Here is a 22,182-nt window from a genome sequence, read left to right on the forward strand (position 1 = left end):
ACAAACGGAGGAGGGAACGACCCACATCCTAAGGAGCTTCGCCATAAATATCACCGCCATATCCACAAAGTGAATGCTGTTAGAGGAGTTTGGATAAGGGTTGACGATGTGGTTGACGAAAAAGCGTGTCCCTTTGTCGTCATTCTGTTCTCGCGCTATAACTATCGTCGTGTTAGAGGAGCTTGCCCGGAGGTGCACAGTACGTTTCTTGGCGAGGCCTCGGTGGAAGGCTTGTTACGAGCCGGCGCATTATGTGTAAGTAGAAGACAGCGTTCTTGGGCGCGTTCCACGGCTGGCACTGCACAGCGCTGGCCACGTCGATCGGCACGTTAACCGCCTGCCCCTTTATGTTATACTGGCCGCTGTCGTGACCCAAACGCCCAACGCGCATAAGTGGCAGACTTGGAGCTATCAGACGGTCTTCGACAGGCTTGAAGGAGGGGGGGGGGAGGGCTTGGGAGGACATCGGTGCACGTGCGGACACTCATCGCAAGAACTTGTGGCGTGCTGCCGTGCCTGCGAAGCGACGAGAACGAAGTGGACGGAGTGGCGAAGATCTTCCTCGCCCTGCCTGACGGCCCACTACTCACTCCCGTGGGGCGTTGTTGAGGTGACTTCCTTAGACCTCCTGAAAGAGAAGCAGTTACAACGCCACACATTTAATTTCACTTCGCTTTCTTTCAAAGTAATTCCTTCAGGGAGGCGGGCGCGGGCCATCGAAAACCGATGACGACGATGACGACGACGATGATGATGATGATGATGATGGTGGTGGTGGTGGTGGTGGTGGTGGTGGTGGTGGTGGTGGTGGTGGTGGTTTGTCGCTGTTACCTTTTTAACGGGTGGGTACACGTTCGTTGTAATGGCAACCTAGCACACAGATGCGGAAAAAAAACAAGAGAAATATTGGACGAAAAAAGAAAAAAACATCTTAATGCGTCTTTGGTGGCGGCGTGCCATCAAGTGAGCATTGTTGGAATCACCGGAGAGGTGGCCTTGAGGGGCGACCGCAGAAGGTGCACACTGGCAACACTGGTGTACACGCTGGCAGCAGCCGTAGGACAAACCGCGAGCAAAAGGAGCAAGCTCCTAGAATTATCAGAAGCACCAAGTATCTATGCTATATATTTATGTACGTATACCTTAGAACCTAGCTTTGTCGTCTACTCTCACTGTCCGCTGTCACGGTATATATAAAACCGTTGCTATATTCGAAGCATCTGTGCGTGTGTGTGGGAATAAATATAAAAGGTTCATGATAGACTAATAGCAATCATATAATTGTGATGGAACAACATAAAACACCTACGAGCACCAACCCTTTATACTACCCGGTGACCTTAACGTCATTATGCGCAGTGATTCTAATAGCATTAAAGAGGCAAACATACAAGTTCAGTTGCAGCGAATGAGTAATTTACATTTCTAAATATATTATATACCAATCAATTCACATTATATCGGGCAACGCTCGGATATCGTGCGGTTACTCACGGATGCGATACCCACAGCATCGCCCGCTCCTCATGATTCACTTCGTGGAGATGCGTGGATTGATTTTATTTTATTTTTACGTGAAAGCCCGATAGAGATCCTCCTCTACCTTACAGGCGTCGGATCGCCGACTCTTACGAAAATCATTTTCTTCTTGTAGACTTCATATATTACAAACACAAATAGAACACCGGCTTATTTGCATCACTTAGGAAGCCATTACTCGAACTTGTCTGCGTAACCGTTACTTCATGATCCAGTAGATGCGTTCGGCCGCTTCTCAGAGCGCAGGACGGACTATGAAGGTCCGCCAGCTAGTACATGATTTTCTCTCTGATCCAGTCGTGATAGTTGGTGACCTTGGTGTAGTATCCGTAGTTGCCCTTGCGGCCGCATCCCACGCCCCAGCTGACAATGCCGACGATGTACCAGCGATTCTTGCGCCACACCACGAAGGGACTTCCACTGTCTCCCTGGCAGGCATCGCCCACGATCTCCTGCGCGTATCCCGCGCAGAACATATTGTCTGTGACCTGCAAAACAATACGAAGAAAAAGTTAAGTCTTCTTGTCTTATCGGGAGATTAGGGACAAGGGCAGCTTAGCGTGTTCGCGCGTGGCAAGCCCTTTCTTTCTTTCTTTCTTTCTTTCTTTTTCATCGCACTATGCTTCATACAAACTCTTCCTTCCTCCCTGCTGGGAATTTAACGTTCGTTCACGTGTTTGTTAAACAGACATTAAAGAGACGAACGATTTACTCACATTAGTAAATTATTCTTTCACGATTGCAAGGCTGCCGTGTTTGCTGCTAGAAGGCGCTTGGCAAGCTATGAAATGGCAAAAAGAAAGTGCGGTTGATGACGTGTTCTTGTCACTCTCACACCAGTTGTCATGATATCGTAGATTTTCATGTCGTCTACAAGTGCCTGCGTAGTTCCCTAATCCATAAAAAATGAAGTATACATTATCATGTGAGGGTGGGAGAGACTTAACTTATCAATCTAGAGAAAGTTTCGTCGTGCCAAAGGACCAAAGTACGTAAGTGTGACTGAAGTTCGGGACAATACTACCAAGGATCCTCGGCGAGAAATTAATGGTGAAACTTGTCACACTAAATGAGTCATCGTATTAAACATATAGCGAGTTGAAATCAATTACTGTGAAGTTCTCGGTGAACACGTTATTAGTCTCAGCAAATTTCCTGTTGCAAGTTGCTGGCCCTTCGAGATTTCAGTGCGTTTGACGAAAACCGTCATAGATTAGAACCCTTATAAGGATAATTTCGCCAGAAAACTATGGCGTGAGACTTGTTATTACTAGCAAGTATGGCGGGCTAGGGGTCAACGCTTTTTTTTCGAACGATAGGCTTTCAGAGAGAAAAAGGGAGAGAACCTATTAGAAGGCAGAGGGGTTGGTATGAGCTAGTTCGCTCAGTAGAGGAGGAGCTTCACCCTTTGCCTTCGGTATCGTATCATGATGTGGCTGCACGAAGTTCGTACGAAACGTGTTATTATGTCTCCGCCAGCAGATTATACGATGACTAGTGACGCTCCATAAGTCAGTGTTTTTAAAATATTCAGAAAATTCACTGAGAACATACACGATAATTGAGTGTCAGAAAGCCCATTATAAGGAAGTTACGTGATTTCATCAGAAATCCATAAAAGACTTATGATGAGGTTATGTGTTTCATCCACCATAGAATTTCCTAGAGTATTTACATAAGGAAACTGCGGCGCTGCGATTGTTCTTTCACTTAGTGAATGATGGTCAGTATACGGATTTGCATGGTCTTAGTGTTTGCATCTTCGAACGACTTTGTTTATTTGATGTGCTTTGGACTTTCGTTTCGCCTTGAACAGAGGTGGCTTGGTGTGAACCCCGTGAGAAGATTGGAACTGGTCAGCTGGCGAAGGTGGTGAAGTGCTGGTGTGGTGAAATGTTAAGGTTGTGAAACGCCGCTGCTCAACTTTTGCTAAACGTAGTCTTGCAATAAAGAGGTTGCCAGCCATACTGAGCCGCAAGAATGAAGCTTACGCAAGTCCATGCATGAAATGCTGGCCGAAGCTCCATGCATCGCAGCACCAGTAGACACTAGCGCCAGATTTCCCTCCAGCGCACGAGTATGAAACTATGATGTCCACACCATAAACTATGGTGATGATGACGACGGTTTTGGCAGGTGTGGAATGCAGGATATTTTACTTCTGGACAGAATCGTAGACAGCCACATTGAGAGCTTAGAAGGCAGCATCGATCCCGACTCAGTAATGGAACACGTCTAGAGGACGTCTGTGGGACCTGGCGCCACCTCAAGTCGCAAGAGAAAGTTTAGAAAAACAAACATAACTATTATTTCTTTACCTTCCTATGGGTTCATAATTTAGCGTCGCTTACAATTAGTTTGTAGACAAGCATGTACTCCTGTTGGGATAGCAATACCGGGCCGGATCCGGGCAATCTGAGCATTCAGCTTAGCCGCCATATTGTTTGGACAGCAAAGTAGCCTGCATCGCATTTGTCTCCGATGCTGTCTTCGCGAAGTTGTCGACCTTACCGGATACGTGGGTATGTCAATGACACTTGAGATGGCTGCTGTCTGGTTAGCTGTCCATTTAGCCGTCTACGGCGAGTATTGCAACACACTACATAACGATGGTGGCGTTGGAAATACCTTGTACGTCGTCGCGTTTCTGCAGACATCTTGGTTCACGATGGGCAGCTCGATCTCCTGCAAGTATCGCGGCAGCGTGTGGCCGTTCTCGGCGAGCTGACCCCATCCGGTGACCTTCCCCTTGCGCACACCGTCGGTCGAGTTGAACTCGTCGCGCTCAATGGCCGTGCGGTCGCCCAGGCACGCCGGCTGGATGTAGTCCGTGAACTTCACCCGGTCGGCGAGAAGCAGCAGCGCTATGTCGTTGTCGTACGTGCTTGCGTTGAACTTCCTGCGCATTGACGAGGCCATGGCCGCTCATTTGACTCCATAACAGCGGTGCTTTTTAAGTTCGCGGCTCAGCAGTTTCGCCTAAACAAGAACTGTCATCATCATGGTTCGCCTGTATTTTTTATCGCGCGTAACACAATAAAGTCAAACGGCGCGTGCTTTCTTCAACCTCTTCCGCTTTTGCTCCACTTCCCCAGCAAGTGAACCAGGCACTTGCCCTCCCTGTTCCCCGATTTGTCCGACGTTCGATATGATATATAACCTGTAAGGGCGGGTGAACTAGCAGATCTACAGAGAAGAAGAAAAAGTAAGAAAGAAGGAAGGAGAAACAGAGGGGGGGGGGGACAGGGAAATAAGAGAAGTAAGCATAGCATTGCAAAGAGCTGGCAATTGGTGCTGAGGGCTGGCAGGAGTGACGCGAGGATGAGGAAAAGGTAATGGAGAAAGTGGAGGGGGAAGCATAGCATATATCCATGTATAGAATAGTATATAGGAATGGGTGAGAATTGAAAGTAAGGTTAAAGATAAGAAAATGATGACGGGAGCGCTACCACCTCCGTTTTCTCAGTCTTCGCCTGACTGGTGCCCAGCTTACTCGATTTCTCAGACCAGCAAAAATCTTTAGTTTGACCATACATTGAACGTATGCGGAAGCAGGGTTGCCGAAGCTGCTGACGGCTCTAGCAGAGCCAACATTTCGCACAACTATCGTAGGAATGCGTAGGGCATATAAGGGAGCGGATTAAATCTCATCGAAGCGCCCTATCTCTCACCTCTTCTTGGATCACTCCAAAAGGCATCCAACCTTTCAATAGATGCAAAAAAATGCCGCCATATCCACGAAGTGAATGATGATGAGTGGGCGAAGCTCCGGAGGTAAACCTGGTAAACCATGAATCCTCCGTACATTTTGCCCACTCGATTTTATTGCAACGCTCCCCCTAGCGTACGTCGCCGCACTATATCGAACGATGACACGCGCCATATGTGGCATCATTCCTATTTTATAACACCTCGCATCTTTCATAATCAATTACACGTACCGTCGCCTAGTTTATAACATCTTGCATCTTTTGGACGGACGGACGGACGGACGGACGGATGGACGGATGGATGGATGGACGGACGGACGGATGGATGGACGGACGGACGGACGGATGGACGGACGGACGGACGGACGGACGGACGGACGGACGGACGGACGGACGGACGGACGGACGGACGGACGGACGGATGGATGGATGGATGGATGGATGGATGGATGGATGGATGGATGGATGGATGGATGGATGGATGGACGGACGGACGGACGGATGGACGGATGGATATGGCTGTACCCTTTAGATCGGGCGGTGGCTAGCGTAATACTTAGAACTGAACGAGAGGTGGCTACATACAGGGGACGCACAGCCCACGCCTTAAGGAGCTTCGCTCCTAAAATGAAAGTTAGAGCAATAAAGTGCTTCTCCCAATGGCCTGCAATTCGTCCCCGGCTTTCCTGGTCTTAAAATGGAAAGAAAACAGCGTCCTTGTGCAATATCAGAACCGCCATTATCGTTGGAAACATGTGTGACCGCAACCCTGAGGCCCTGCAAAGCGTCTTCAACATTCTCAGAAAACGCTGCCGACCTGTCATCGAGGCTCTTGAAGACAGCGAGCCGAATACTATAGCACAGCATGCGGTCTGGTTATAAGGGGCTACTTTAGGAGCATTACTAGAACCTGAACCTTCAAGGACAATAAGAGAGCAGAAGGTGTAGAAACAAATAGGTTTCAAGCACATCCTAGTCGTAAACAAGAAGAAATGAGCATGGACAGGACTTGTAAGGAAGAAAGAGAAATGCTGGTTATTAATAGTAACAGAATAGATGCCAAGAGCATAACTAGTGTTCAAGGGGCAGGAAAAAGGTTATTTGGGCCGAAGAGATGAAGAAGATTGTGGATTTACCATGGTCGCAGCAAGCACAAGAAGGGTTTGATTGGAAGATGCGTTCGCTTTGCAGTGAACGCGGGGTTATAACAATTACAGTAACTGTGATGAACATTAAACGCGGACGTCCTTACGGGTGAAAGTAGATGTCAGCGATCTTAGTGGTGACCTCCTCGGGTTCGGCTTCGAGTCGGTCGTGCTCGCCCAGACGAACTTGGACTTCTTCCGGCTGGACCAGCTCGTGATGAAAGCAGTGCGCCGCCGACAGGACCCACCGGTCGTTCAGCAGCGTGCCTCCGCAGAAAGCCCTCTTCAAAGACGGGGACCAGAGCATCACCTAGAGTGACAAGCGTGGCGAGCCATTTATCTTTCTTCACATCCTGCGATGGTTCTTAACTGCGCTCAGACAATGACTGCAGTAGAGGTGAAGATAGCATGCATGCACCACGTGCGCTCCCTTCTTCGGGTGCCCTTGCTTCACCGCAGTTAGGACCTTTACCAAATGAACGTCACTATTCGATTTGGTAATCTAGCTCAGTGTGCATAGACAGTTGAATGAGTGGATGTTCAGTCAAACATTAGTCGGGTGGCATCACTCCTTGAACAGCGTTTCAACTGTCATATGGTATGGATGTGTAAGTGCGTCTTAAAATAAAGAAAAGAAGATAAAAGTGAGCCCCGTAACTGTCTGCATCATAGTGCGACACCTCAACAGTGGCTCACGAGGGATGGGCGTAAGGAGGGATTAAAAGGGATAGGGAAGATTGAAAGAGATATGATAGCGATAAGGACACCCACATGCAGAAATAAAGAAAAGATATAGAAAGGAGGACGCGGTCGAAAGAGTCCGAGGACGGGGTACCACTAGGCGAGAGCTTCACGGCGTCAGGAGATGGCGGAGGGCGAGCCGATCAGCCAGAGCTGCGCTGTCGTCGGAGATCGCGGGGGCACAACCGGTCGGCACGGAATCTAGCGAACTCGTAGACTATAGAAGGTATGATTGTAAAAACTTCGATGGCCTCTGACGCTAGCGTTAAGACGGCTTGAAGGCGAAAGTTTTGTTGGCGACGCACTGAAAAAAAAACTGAAAAGACTGCATCGAAATAACTCTAAACTACATACGGTCTTTTTTTTTTCAAACACTTCAAGCAAGCACATGCGTCGTGGTAAGAACACCGTCACAATCAACGATGCCACACGTGTCAGTGCTACAAGCCGCGGGCGCACCACAAATTTTAGAAACAATCTCTTCTCTTCTCCGTACCCTTCCGACTTCCCCGGTAACGCGCGCGACGTCAAGATATTGCATATCGAAGTTTATCGACTATCAATGCTGCGATTGGTCGAACAAGAACCTCTGACTTCCGGTTAGTCGGCAAGCCCGCGCTTTAGCGTAGGTGCCCCGGCACGGCGGGTCACCGTTCGCGTCCACAATGTTTGCGATCGTTTCAAGGCGCGCGCGCTACGCCCGATCCACACCGGCACGATCCGCAGGAGCACGGGTCAGCACTGCAACAGCGGTAAGGGTCGTTCCATGCGCTTCCCGCACAGCCGCAAAGCACGTGCCGGGACGTCTACCGCACGCAAGCGGGGGACAAATAAGCCAATCGGCGACGCTGCAGAGGGTGAAAGAGCGTTGCCAATTGGCTTATTTGTCCCCCGCTTGCGTGCGGCAAGGGTCCCGGCACGTGTGTTGCGGCTGTGCGGGAAACGCGTGCACTTCCCGCACAGCCGCAACACACCTGCCGGGACCCCTACCGCACGCAGCGGAGGACGAATAAGCCAGTTGGTGGTGCTCCGGAGGGTGAAAGAGCGTCGCCAATTGGCTTATTTGCGCCCCGCTTGCGTGCGGCAGGGGTCCAAGCAGGTACGTTGCGGCTGTGCGGTAAGCGCGTGGAATGGCCCTTAGGCGAGAAGCACGGAGTTCGCGGGGTGTGTTCCAATACTCCCCGTAGACGGCTAAATAGACAGTTGAATGGATGGCGGCCATCTTAAGTCCCATTCTAGTTCTGACGTAGCCGGCAAAGTAGACAGCTCCGAGATGACCGCATCGTAGACAAATACGATGCAGGCTAATTTGCTGTCTAAACAAGATGGCGACTCAGCGAATCGCTCAGATAAACCGAATCTCGCCGGAATGGTCGTCTGCACGCAAGCAGACGCTGCTCCAGAAGCTCAATGTGAGTGACGTTTATCTTTTTTCTTCTGACTTTAACACAAATTAAGCGAGAAAAGGCAGCTGTTACGTTTGTTTATTTTGGCTTTCTTTTCTCAACGCGAGGTGGTGCCTCGTCGCGTAAAAGCTGTCTAGACGTGGGCTTGGTACTGTCTTCTAAGCAGTCTGCATAGACTGTCTACGTGCTGTCTAAGAATGAGAACACAGCCAGAGTGTCGCGGCAACCGGATGTGGACGCTGTTTCGAAGAGCGCGTCGGCCATTGTGATACGCCACTCGAGTAGGGGAGCAACGATCACGACGATCCAGGGCAAAGTGGCGTTGGGAGAGGAGACCAGCCGACGTAGGGAGAGTAACGAAGGAAAGAGAGAAACGAGCGATTACTGCGTTTCGATCATCGAACGCGTGTAACTTATGTTAACTCCGCGATTACAGCACCGTTTAAAAAAATTCTCGCGGCTACGTGTTCGGTCTAGGCTCTTCCACAACTGCCACACCACAACTAAATCTCGACCCGTGGGTGGTATATGGGCCTTTTAAAGATTTAAAAGGATGTTCCAAAGACTGAAGATGTGTCTGGATCGTCGAGTCTCATTCCGTGCCTATCGTCTCATTACGTGCTTATTTACTGCGCAAGCCGCTGGGAATAAATTATCCGTGATCCCTGGTGTATCCGTTCACTTTGCTGTGGCTGCCGACTGGGAGCAGCAAGCCTAATGCTTACTGCTCATACCTAAATATGGGATTCTTTTGCTTCTAACCAGTGAGCATTAGGGATCTCCTAGCAACGAAGACACCCATATCGCTTCTGATAAATTATTGATTGATATGTGGGGTTTAGCGTTCCAAACTGCCATATGAATATGAGAGACGCCGTGTGGACGGCTCCGGAAACTTCACCACCTGGGGTTCTTTAACGTGCACCCAAATCTGAGCATACAGGGCTACAGAATTTTCGCCTCCATAGAAAATGCTGCCGCCGCAGCCGGGATTCGATACCGTGACCTCCGGGTCAGCAGCCTAGTGCCCTAAGGCACTGTACCACCCCACTCCTGATAGTTAACCTGCTGATGAGTGACAGAACATCATCCCTCTCACCTGCCACGGATGGGCACCCTTCACGGTGTCTTCTCCGCCCACAATCTTGCCCTGCTGCGCGGGTGGCCTCGTTGTGTTGGCGCGGCTGACAACAGGATTTCCACAAACTGAAAAGAAACAGCGCCCTTCGTATACAGCCCCCAGAGTTGCATCGCGCGCTAGATCTTTCCTTGGCGTGGACAGAGTAGACTCCACCCTATCATCAGAGTCAGTCACAGAACATGCAAGAATGTCTAAACTGCGCCGCCAGAACTTAAGTGCAAAGCTGGCTGTGGCACCCCCTGTAGAAGCGCGAACCTTTCGTCACTCTTATCAATAGGCTCGCACATCAGGCCGTATCTGCGTGATATCGGCGCAGCAGGTGCGCGGACTGCCTCCGTTGGTTGTCGCGGCTGATAAGCAACGGCGCGAAGAGTTTTTTCTGAGAACACCCAACAAGTCACGCAAAATCGTCCCACAAGAAATGACACCGGATTGTCTGGTGGCATCCATCGTAGGAGAACTCGATACTTCGAACATCCATCTTTTACGTAGCTTCAATTGTTGAATAACTCACTTTCATCGACGCTGATCCTTGGCAGAACCCGGTACAGAGCGGATCTTTTGATGCTGCACCTGCTGTGGCGGTCAGTGGCTACGCAAGTGTAGACGGCGGTGTCCTTGGGCGTCGCATCGTTGACGTAAACCAGCCCGTTGCTTTGATCCCGGTACCGGCTGCTGGTCGGAAATGGCAGGCCATTGCGTAGCCATGCTATCGTGACGACCGACGTTGGCTGCAGCGACACCTGGGCGGCGCACTGCATTACCATCGTCTCACCCTGGGGAAGCTCCCGGTCTTTGGGGCTCTTGCGGAATTCTGGAAGGTACGCGTGCGGTAGCGGAATGTAATGAGTGTTGATTGTTCAAAGAACAACTCTACAGTGTTCCTTCGACAATTGTTCATGGGACACGCTTTAGTGAAACACCACAGCGGCAGGCGCTGTGGGAGGGGGATCTCAATTGGCTCCCCCTCGCCAGCTTATGATCACTACTACTACTACTACTACCACTACCACCACCACCACCACCACCACCACTACTACTACTACTACTACTACTACTACTACTACTACTACTACTACTACTACTACTACTGCTACTACTAGCTGCAGATAATAGCATTGCTGTCAATACTATTAGGTACTACTAGAACTACGACTACATCGATCGCCTAGGTACAGAAGAGACAAGGTCATGTAGACTAATAAGCCAAGAGAACTTCCACTGAGGCACAGCCATTGTTGCTGTTCGAGCAGGTTGGCGTTTCATAACTGTAACATGTGTTACGGCGACACGTTTATAAAAAATAACCACAGAACAGACGAAGAGGCAGGTACGCGTCTTGCAGCCTTTTTGTCCGTGTCGCGGTTTTCTTTTCCCATACTCATCGTGCTAATACACGGCCGCGATTGACACTTTGCATTCGAATGAACATAAGAAGAACTGTGGTTGACTTATCACTTCCTTACCTTGTTTCTCTTGAAATCGTTCCTTTTTGGTGCTAGTTAAACATAAATTCATAGCTTCTTTTTTTGTTGGTCTGCGCTTTCATTCATAGTCCCACAATCACCGTCTACTTACGGACGCCACAGTTGTCGCTCGCCTTCGTTCCCTGCATGACGACTACGCTCGTTGACTCGGCCTTCAGGTGATTCACGATGACGCGACAGGTGTAGCTGCCAGTCAGGTTTGAGTGCATCCGACGTATCCACAGAGTGCTCGGTGGAACCACGTACAAATCGGGCAGGGGCTCGGTGCCATTTAGTATCATCCCGTCTTTGAACCTGCACGGGACCACGCACGGAGAGAAATCACCAATTTGACTGGAATGAATGAGGTGGCACATGCAACTAACTTTCTATTTTAGGAAATATTCTCCTACATTTCTCTTTAAGTGCATCTAAATGAAATACTTCGAGTCAACCATTCTGAGCAGAAGACACTTAAATCGGAATCAGTTTATTCAACTTATTGAACACTTAGTATGATAACTAAGTGAAATGTACGTATTAAAGGGTGTCCTGTATCAGTATTTAAGCACGCTACTTTCGTTTATATGTACACTTCATGTAATGGTATGTAAATTTCATGTCGCGTAGTTAGAAACGGAAATCGTACTTCCTGTTACGAAGACAGTTATTGTTACAAACAGCAATGTCAGCATGTAAATGTAATGATAATAAAGTCAGTTTGCTGAAATGAAATAAATGCACAGAAAAACAACACCTAAATTTTTAAAGTGAGAACCGTAAGATTAAAATGGTATTTTTTATTTTATTTATTATTTATTTATTTATTACATACTGCAGACCCTTAGGTCCAAGCAGGTGGGCAGTTACAAGGGGACATAGTTGAACAATAAGTGGCATAAAGATTGTTTGGGGTGAGTGTTTCATACACCCATAGTGAACACAAGGAGCGACATAGCAAATTATTTCATAATAATGCATGTACTGGACAAAAGAGGAAAAAAACACCACAAATTCATCTGTCTTCAGAAATAGGGTGTTAGAGATTTGGCGTGATGATGCCTTGTGGGTCTGGTTGATAACGATGTCAGGTACGGCGATGGGTCAATCGCCAGTTTGTGGTTCAGAAGTAGAGAAAGAAGGTCAATTCTTATCTGTTTTCGAGGTGTGCTAAGAAGGTAAATGTCATTGGCCTTCATTATTTCAGAAGGAGTGTCGACTCGTGAGAACTTGTTAAAAATGAACCGGATGGCTTTTCTTTGTATTCTTTCCAAGAACATGATGTTAGTCTGAGTGTATGGGTCCCATACTGCACTCGCGTATTCTAATTTAGGTCTTATTAAAGAATAATAGGACAGTAATTTAACATTGCTTGGGGCATTATGAAGCTTATGTTTTACAAAGCAAAGTTTTTTTAATGTAGAGGAGAAAATAATATTTACATGTCTATTTCACGATATGGTAGTTGTTATTGTAACACCTAAGTATTTATAGCTATCGACTTGCCTAAATGACGAAGAACCAAGCTGGTAAGTAAAAGACAAGGGTGCTTTTTTACGCGTTATAGGGAGCAGTACGGTTTTATCGGCGTTCAAAACCATGCACCGTTTTTAGCACCACTGCAATACGTTATTTAAATTGCTATATAACTCAACCTGATCATCGAGATGAAAAATTTCTTTGAATAATACGCAGTCGTCTGCAAATAAACGAATTTGAAACGTAGAGAGAGACAAAAAAAAGGAAAGGCAGGGAGCTTAAGCAGATTGCCCTACATAAGGGAAGGCGGAAATAAGAGGAAAATAATAAATAAAGACAGAAAGAAAAGGAGGAAAAACTGTACAATAGCATGCACAGCAGCACATGTCCAGAAGGTCGTAGAACTGCGAGCATTCACAGATTGGATTGACCTCGACTGTTTTGGATAAAGTTCACTGCAAAGCGTGATGTTAAAGGACACTAAAGGCAAATAACAATTTATGTCAGAGGGAAAGCTCAATGTATGAAAAAGTCTCAAACGGTAATATTATCAACAGCAGTGCCCTACATACCGAGAATTTAATCTAAATGTACCACACGACAGGCTCCATGAGTGGGATATTGTGGAAGTGATCCCGATGACGTGAAAGCGCCCGACTACAATTAATCACTAGTTATCAAACTAACTTCTATGAAAACTGCTGGGAGTTACTATGACGGGAGTTACTAACAACCGCTGGGAGTTACTATGACGGGAGTTACTAACAACCGCTGGGAGTTACTATGGGGAATGGCGCGAGTGGTTCGTAAGTTCCATTTTCGCCTGGTTAAACTGGATAGGTGATGCCATCTAGCGGACCCCAGTTGAACCAAGCACGCCCGCCATCTCGGAGGCCATGGCAGAATATTGTTCAATGGCCGTTGTTGCTGCTGTGGCTCCCGCTACTTTCGCTTTGCTGCTGCTAGTGTCTGCGTCCTCGCAGTAAATCTGGGCAACGTTGTGCACTGCCACAGTGATGTGAAACAGACCACTTTCAGGCGGAGCATTTGAAGTGCTCTATTGCGATGCGAGCCATTAAAACGAAATTTTAATTCAAAATAAGCACTTCCTTCGCACAACGGTAGCACTGAGCGGTTTTTGGGTCGCTATTTCGGCAATCAACATCGACAAGCCAAGGGGACAGGAACCTCGTCAAGCTGATGTTATGCAGCTTTTTATTCCTTGCCCATGCGTTTTCTTTTCTTGTTGTTGTTGTAAAAAGGAAATGCGAAATAAACTTGAAACTTAACATTGGCCTTTATTGTCCCTTTAAAGGAATGGCGGCACTTTGTCATTCCACGTGAAGGTAGGACACCTTCGACACGTGGTTTATCCATTTACACTGAAACCACTACAATGCCACAAGTGTCAGAAAATTGGTCACGTGAGCGGAGCTTGCACGAACGCAGAGGTTTGCACCCGATGTGTGGAGCCCCACAGTTCAAAATACTGCGGAGTAATGATTCTGAAATGTCCGAACTGCCACAGATCGCATGAATCATCATCAAGGGACTGTCCGGCAGTGAAGAAAGACTGGAGCATAATAAAACAGATGGTAATAGATGACTCAACACACAAAGAAGCCGCTGAGATTGTTATGAAGTGAAAACTACGTTCTCGTCACCGACGAAGGCCTGCTGCTGCACGTCCTCAGAGACGACACAACATTCGACTAAGGATTCCTGCGACGAGGACTTGCGTGTATTCGCTGTGTTGAGGTCATTGATTAGCACTACGCGCACACTCCTCACCGAGTGGACAACGCCATCATCTCGAAGCGCACTGCAAGCTTTGAAACGTAGAAAAAACAAGAAAGCGCTGGATAGCTCTACATATACTTATACAACTTAATTTACATAAGACATGCCCAGTGTACAGTAACGATATTGGGCATATATTTTCATTTTATGGATGTGTGTGTTGTGTGTTAATGTGCTTGAAAGTATTCTGCTCTAGACATCAGCGTTTCATTTGATCACACGGGGCGTCACCCAGAAAAACCAACTTCGTACCACGCCACGCTCGATTCAGGCACCTTCGGTATGCAGTTTAGAAACGCTTCGTCGTCTTCGGCAACCGTTATGTCACCGGGAATCTCATACATCAGCTTCAGGGCCGGAACCAGCGTCCTGTTGCGCATGATGGTGTTGTTACCCTCTTCCACTTCCGGTCTGTCTGCGTGCAAGAGAGAGATGAAAGCTGAGCAAGGAGGATAAGAGACGTATTAAACGTAAATGACGTTGGAAAAGCTCACCCGAGTGGACTGGTTGGTACATCACTCACGTGGAAGCAAACAGTACAAGATGGTGCGAGAATGTGTGGTGTATCGTTGTGGGGTATATCCCGGCTAAATTCTCAGCATTTCAATAAAAAGTTCTCTCTCTCTCTCCCTCTCTCGTTGTGGGGAAAGCACCCCGCTCTTGGAGTGAACGGACGCAGCAGACACGGTCGGACGAACCAAAAAAACACACATTTAGAACTACTTTTAGAACGCTGATATCGTCTGCCGAATAATTATACATCAGTCGGGATCAACACGCTAAGGCAACCTTACACATAATTACGAAACGCTCAAGAGCATAACAAACACAAGGGGACAGCGCCAACGTTTGGCTCACCACAAGGACCCCTGGCAGATGGCCCGTGGTGCCGTGCACCGGTGACCCTCTCTAGAGACAACCATTCGCGGCAGCCACCACCCGTTCAAAAGACTCGCTCAACTCTCTCTGCCGCCACCAAGGCTTGCCGCCAGGGGTCACCGCCCGGCGCTACCGACCTAACAACCGTGATGATGATAGCTTGGATCTGGATAGATGGATGCATGGATATGGCTGTACCCTTTAGATCGGGCGGTGACTAGCTCCACCAAGCCGTACTACTTAATGAACCAAACAACTAGATTTATTTTTTTCCCTTTAAATAGACAGGTTGAGGATTCGTACTTTGCAGTGAAGGGTTTAATTTTCACTCGTGCCTTGACTTTAGCCACCAATCAGATAACCTCCTAGATAATTCTACCCGCTTAAAGTATATTTTGCCCTCCCTGCCCCTAATCACCAGTGCTTTGAAAAACACTGCGCCATCATCCTGAACAATAGGGTGAAGCCCTTTACAGAACATTATCAAGTGTTCGGCAGTTTCTTTTTCCTCTCCACACGCACTGCATACCGTGTCTACCCCTTCGTATTTGGCCCGATACGTCTTGGTTCGCAATACTTCCGTCCTGGCCTCAAGCAGTAGAGAACTACCCCAAGTATTATCATAGATCCTTTTATTGGCGATTTCCTGCTTAAAAATTCGATAGATCTCTAGTGCGGACTTCTTAATCATTTCGATTCTCCACATATCGGTCTCAGTTTCCTTCACCTTCTTCTTAACCGATAATTATTTTTGGTTTGGCCCCCTGCTGTTTTCTAAGTATTTACCAGTCAATTTTCTAGTTCGCTTCCTCGATTTTGTATTGACATTCTTCATGTACAAGTTGCTGAATAACTTCCGAGCCCAACGCTCCTCCCCCATTTCTCTCAATCGCTTCTCAAATTTTATCTTGCTGCTAGCTTCCCTGCCCTCAAATGATGCCCATCCCATAACACTTTGTACTCCCCGCTCGCGAACACAACGCCACCTACCGCTCAATAGTTCTGACCACGAGATACGGCTTCTGCGCGAGACACATGCGCCGCGCGGCACCAACAACTTTACAGGGGTAACAGCCCCCCACAAATGGGCGTGTCCGGTGTTGGCACTGTTTATTTTAGTTCAGGAATAAAACCCCAACTAGGCACAAGCGAAGTTGGAGATAAACGAAGCTTTCCATAACCATACATGCGAAAACACTTACGTCGGTGGGCCCTCGGTTTTCCTGCATAACGGTGAAATCAGTTACTTTTGCAGGGAAACCCTTTTTTGACTCCCCCACCAACACCCATGACCATAACATGAGTGAAAGAACTTAATATTATAGCAATATTTTAAAAGTCAAATACTCTGTCACAAATAGGGACAAAATACTTCCAGCGATGCTTGCGTCAAGTTTTATAACTATAGTAGTAATAAGGACTTGGAAGGTGGCAATCGACGTTTAGGAAATTGGCAATATGCATTTCATCGAATGTATTCTATAGAGTGTAGGCAAGATGACTGCTGATTGTTAAAAGGAACATACTGTATTCGAAGAAAAGGCAAACGCGCGAGGTGCAGACAGGAAGTGGGTCAGGCAGGTGAGATTAAAGGGACACTAAAGTCAGATAACGATATACGTGGGAATGAAAGATCAATGTATGATAACGTCTACAACGACAATATTATCAAGATTAGTGCCCTATTTACTGAGAAATTAAAGGGGCCCTGTAACGCCTTTTGAGCACGGTTAGAAAATGCTGCCGATTGGTTGTAGAGGCTCCCGAGAACACGCTAGCCAAATAGAGCGCATCACGCGGCCTAAAATTCGCAAATAATTATCAAAGTCGGCTTAAAATTGCTTTCTCTTATCTCGGCAAATGACGGAGGAAGCTCAGAAATCACTTTTAGCCTTCTATCAGCCATTGCCTGATTTGAACATGGCGCGCTCGGTCGTTAGAGGGATTGCCGCAAGAGGCCGCCACTTGTCCGCGCGCGCGCACACGCAAGCTGAAAAAGCCGCGTATTCGAAGAAATGAAAAAAGAAGAAAATGCTCAAGGTCACGAGGTGCACGTGACGTATTTTCTTTGCCCCTGCCATCCCTCCCTGCTGAGCTTCCAGCGCTTTCGTCGGGACGAGAAAAGAGAAAACGCGATTGCAGCGTGTGATAAAGCTTTGCAACACCGCTCGTACTGGACAGACTCTTAAAATTTTTGCGGCGTTGAATTCGTGGCTCCTCGGGACCGTTTAACAAAGTTCTTGACTTAGTGGCTGACTGAATTCGTGAGGCGATAAACTAGTTTAGTTAATCCGTTCTATGGTAACTTAAAAATTTTTTTCAGGCCCCCTTTGAAGTAAATGCAAGAGAACACGTAGCCGGAGTAGGACATTCGCAAAACGACTACAATGGCGTCAGAGTTAGAGCATACAATTATTCATTAGTAATAGAACTAGGTGCACTAAATAAACAACCTTCCGCGCATTAAAAGACGTAATAAAATGCTATTTGTTCGTTTCTGTTTGGTTCGTGGAAAGAAGAACCACAGAACGTTACATATGGGGAAAAGCGCGAGTGGTGCAAATGTTCAATTTTCGCCTCGTTAGACTGAACAGGTCGTGTCATCTTGCGAGGTCCCGTTGAATCAAGCACGTGTGCCAACTCAGAGGCAATGGAAGAAAATTGCTCAATGGTCGTTGTTACTGCGGTGGCTCCCCCTGCCTTCGTTCTGCTGCTACGTCCGCGGCCGCGCAGTAAAGCCGGGCAACGTTGTGCACGGCAACAGTGACGTGAGACGGTAAGCTTGAGGTGGATAATTCTAAGTGCGCTAACCCGACGCGGATTACTAAAACGTGATTTTATTTCTAAATAAGCCTTTCCTGGGCACAAAAGAGACACTACGAGGTTTTGGACCACTACTTCAACAATCAACGTCGACTTAATAGTTGCCTTTTGTGTCACGTTAAGTAGCTTGTGGGTATGACGTGGCCGCAGCAAGCACAGGACCGGGTTGATTGGCAGAACATGAAAGGTTTCGTTGCCATGCAGTGGGCGCAGTGAGGCTGATGGTAATTATGACGATGATTACCATGATTTTGTCACTAACCACGAACTTACCCTGCGGGAAGATGAGCTTGAAGTTTGCCACGAAGCCTCGCGACTCTGTAGAGTTGTCGCTGTGAAACTTCAGTCGTATGCGGTTCTCGGATGACATCAGCTCCGCGTTCTCCCCTTTGTCTCCGCACAGTCGCCCCAGAGATCGCCAGCCTGCAGGGTCAAGGTGACAAAAGAATGGTGCCATATCTAACAAAACTAAAATCGCCAGTGCATAATCTAGTTAGGTGCAGAAAGCTTTCGGAAAGTTAAGGGTGCAGGATAAATATGTCGACTGAGAAGATGGCTATCACTTTCGAGTCCTCTTAGGTGAATGCACGACGACGCAGTGAGTGATTGAGTGAGTGAAGTGAAGTGGGTGAGAGAAGCGAGTGAGTGAAGTGAGTGGCAGAAGTGGAGTCAGTGAGCGAAGTGATTGAAATGACTGAAGTTATTGAGGGGAGTGAAGTGAGTGAGTGGAACGCGTGAGCAAGTGGCTGAAGTGAATGACAGAAGCGACGGAAGTGAGTGAGTGACTGAACTAAGTGAGTAAGTGAGGGAAGTGAGTGAGTGAAGTGAGTGGCAGAAGTGGTGTCAGTGAGCGAAGTGATTGAAATGAGCTAGTCAGTGAAGTGAATGAGTGGATTGAAGTCAGCAAGAAAGGTGAGTGATGTCAGTGAGGACGGATGGACGCACTGACAGCCGGATGCACGGACGGACGGACGCACGAATGGTCGCATGGATGGTCGCATGGACGGATGCACAGACTGACGGAAGCATGGACGGACTGATGGAGGCTTCGCCCCACTCATCATCATTCACTCCGTGGTTATGCCTTGACTTTTTATGTATACGAGAAATCACACTTTTCGGACTAGGGCAACACACAGCGGCTATTTTTGTGATAGGAAGTGACGCATCACCACATGGTAGTGATGACATACACCGTGCGTTTTGATTGGCCCTACGCCACAAGTAGCGCGTAACATTAATATGTTGCCGAATAAGCCACACTAGTGTGTGCTATAATTTATCAAAGCACTCTTTATACTTCCTCAGATGCCAAATGATTTCTCTTTTTGAATAATAAAATGCGAAAACAATTACAAAAGGACGCTAGGGCCGCTGCACAATGGCCACATCTAGCCACATCGAAGGCTGTCGTCTGGTACGTCTATGTGCGAGGTACGCAGTGATTTTAAATGGCCTTTGACATCAGTTAAGAGTAAAACTAGAAATGGAACATCTTTTTTTTTCTCGTCGTATGATGGGATTTCGACGTTTCAAGACTGATAACTTTCGTTACCGTGTACCGATATAAATAATTCTTCTTGCTCGTGTATTCATCCCTGCATTCGGCGCTACATGAGCTGCAGTGCTGCAAAAAACAGATGAAAAAGCGTCGCAGGGTCCCTTTAAGAGTGGCAGATTGGATTCTGAGAGAAGTGCGTCAGGGAGTTACAGAAAGGTTATTGGACAGACGAGGATAAGAAATGTCTGAGCATATAGCGTGGCCGCAGCAAGCAAAATGCTGGTTTAATCGGACAAGTGTGGGAGAGCAGGTGGGTGTTCGCAGCTTGTTGTTGTTGATGATGACTATCATGGTGATGATTACGTTTTAGGGGCGAAGCTGCTGTTATTTTAACCTTGCCCTGCATCACGCGTAACTGGCAGTATCAAATAAACAGACAGACAGATAGACAAAGAAAGAGACAGATGGGCGGATGGATGAATGGACACGTGGATGGACAGATGGATGAAAGCGTGGACGGAAGCACGAATGGACGGGTCGATGCACGGACGGACGAATGGGTGCACTGGTGAGCGCATAAACAAATAGACGGACGAGCGCACAGATACACAGAAGGACAGACAGACGGATGGACGCTTCACCCCACTCATCATCGTTCACTCCGAGGATATGCTGCAGTTTTTTTCTTCTACGTGTTGGGAAACTGCTGATGAATCACTTCTCTAAAGCAAGCATCTCAGAACATAACCTAAAAAGCACACCGTCATGCACGTACCTTCCTGTTGTCCGTCCCAAATTTCGACGAAATCGAAGTTGCATTCGGCATCCGGTTCAAGCGAGAATTCAACGAACCGCAGCGCCACCTTGGCTTCTCTCGGGGCCTCCAGGTCGATAAGGCAATATGCCGAGGCCGGGTACTTGTTCGGGTAGCCGGGCGAGGCCACAGTGCCGTTGTCAAATCCCGATGTTACCATACAGCCTGTACAAAGCACTCAATGACTTTATTGAACCAACTCCCCGAAATTTGTGCCCTTGTAAGGGCATAGAGGTTCTATAAAGGTGCTTTGTGATCCCTGGCATCGTCTGTCAGCTATACCTAAATCACTTGTTAACAGCAATTAACCCTGTCATAAATATTACGCTACGCTTGGCAACGCTCCCTCGACAAACTTCAAACAAATAAAAGGATAAGCTTACTCCCGTTCACTTAACGGCAGACCTACTTCTTCGCCGCTGGTAGCTTACCTCCTTCGTGGCTGACCTTGGCGCCCGCGCTGTCGCTCTTGTACTCAAGGAGGAATCCCCGACTGTTGGTCAAGTCATCGGACTTGAAGTGGACCAGTACGCTGCTGGTCGAAGACCTAAGAGTTCGTTGCTGGGATTCCATGCAGAACCGTCCGAGTGATGGAGAGTCTTCAAATAAACAAGAGAGGGCAAATAAGACGTAGCTGAAGTTGTAACCGATCACCTTTTACGTATTCTCAATAAAAACAACACTTGGACGTGGCGGGGGGAGTACATATTAAGAATTCATGATATTCGGTTAACATGATCGAAAATAAAAACATGTGGCTAATCATTCAGTGACTCACAGAGAAATAATGAAACACATTTATGGGTAATGATAACCATGCTCTTTTGGTGCTGCCTTAGTGTGAAATGGAGCACTAGGACGATTGCAGTGATGCTCCATGGCTATTCATAATGGCTATTCACAAGATAGCACTATCTGAGGCTATGGCGACAGACCACAGGAAGAGACACAGAGGACCAACGCCGAAGTTCTACTGAGTTGAACGGTTGAACCTCGTCGTTTTGCCTCTGTAGGCTTTGCTCTGTCATCTCACAATACCCGCCGACGGAGCCTTGTTCTTAAAAGATCTTTTTATTGGGCAAGTTAGTGTGCTGTGCTCTGTCCCTTGTGCTCTATCACGATTGCGTTTTTTTTTGCACTTTAAAATCAATTATGAAGCCATGTTCTCCGTAGCCAGCAACCAAGTAGCCAACCTTAGTCTTTTAGTTACGTACAACAGTGTCGCAGGGATAGCTATCTACTAACTCTATGACTTCCGCTGAACGATGGATTCCGCACGCACCTTCGGATGGGCCGTCGAAGATCTCGACGTAGTCGAAGGTGCACAGTTCGTCCTCCTCCAGCATCAAGTCCTTGAAGCGCATGCTGACGACGCGGCCAGGCTCGACGTTAATTAGCGTCCAGCAGCTGGTTTTATGCGGGTATGGTAGCGGGTATCCCGGGCTCGTCACGTTTCCCTCGTCTCCCACCAGCGTGTCCCCGCATTCTTCGGCGAGACCTGCATTTCAGTGGACGCGATGGTCGACCACCTGTCATTCACATAATCGGGTAGTGATGGCTATCAAGGAAAAAAATAGATGGTGCTATGGTCGCGGACAAGTTTTCTTCGCAATGAAGGGAAGGCTACGGAGCCATTATGGACGTGTGCTACCGATGGAGAACGTAGTTCCATGTGCAAGGTAACGCCGACGCAGACAACAAGCTACCCCAGAGTTGAGAACAAGTGAAGCAGCGGCAA

At 47.6% G+C, this 22,182-nt stretch overlaps 1 protein-coding gene across 1 annotated transcript in view; it reads right to left on the reverse strand.

The window, feature by feature from the left end:
* Positions 1–1,545: 1,545 nt before the first annotated feature.
* The window catches only part of LOC119179406 (mannan-binding lectin serine protease 1), a 32,379-nt gene continuing 11,742 nt past the window's right edge, over positions 1,546–22,182 (reverse strand). The window contains exons 5-15 of the mRNA XM_075868663.1: positions 21,727–21,942; positions 20,876–21,043; positions 20,406–20,609; positions 18,403–18,552; positions 14,680–14,842; positions 11,261–11,463; positions 10,197–10,496; positions 9,641–9,747; positions 6,502–6,704; positions 4,168–4,438; positions 1,546–2,027 (exon numbers count right to left, since the gene is read on the reverse strand). Of these exons, the coding sequence (XP_075724778.1) occupies positions 1,809–2,027; positions 4,168–4,438; positions 6,502–6,704; positions 9,641–9,747; positions 10,197–10,496; positions 11,261–11,463; positions 14,680–14,842; positions 18,403–18,552; positions 20,406–20,609; positions 20,876–21,043; positions 21,727–21,942 (2,204 nt within the window). The 3' untranslated portion in view covers positions 1,546–1,808. The remainder of the gene's footprint in view (positions 2,028–4,167; positions 4,439–6,501; positions 6,705–9,640; positions 9,748–10,196; positions 10,497–11,260; positions 11,464–14,679; positions 14,843–18,402; positions 18,553–20,405; positions 20,610–20,875; positions 21,044–21,726; positions 21,943–22,182) is intronic.

This window comes from Rhipicephalus microplus, chromosome 7 (assembly GCF_043290135.1).
Source record: "Rhipicephalus microplus isolate Deutch F79 chromosome 7, USDA_Rmic, whole genome shotgun sequence".
NCBI classification, from domain to species: Eukaryota; Metazoa; Arthropoda; class Arachnida; order Ixodida; family Ixodidae; genus Rhipicephalus; species Rhipicephalus microplus.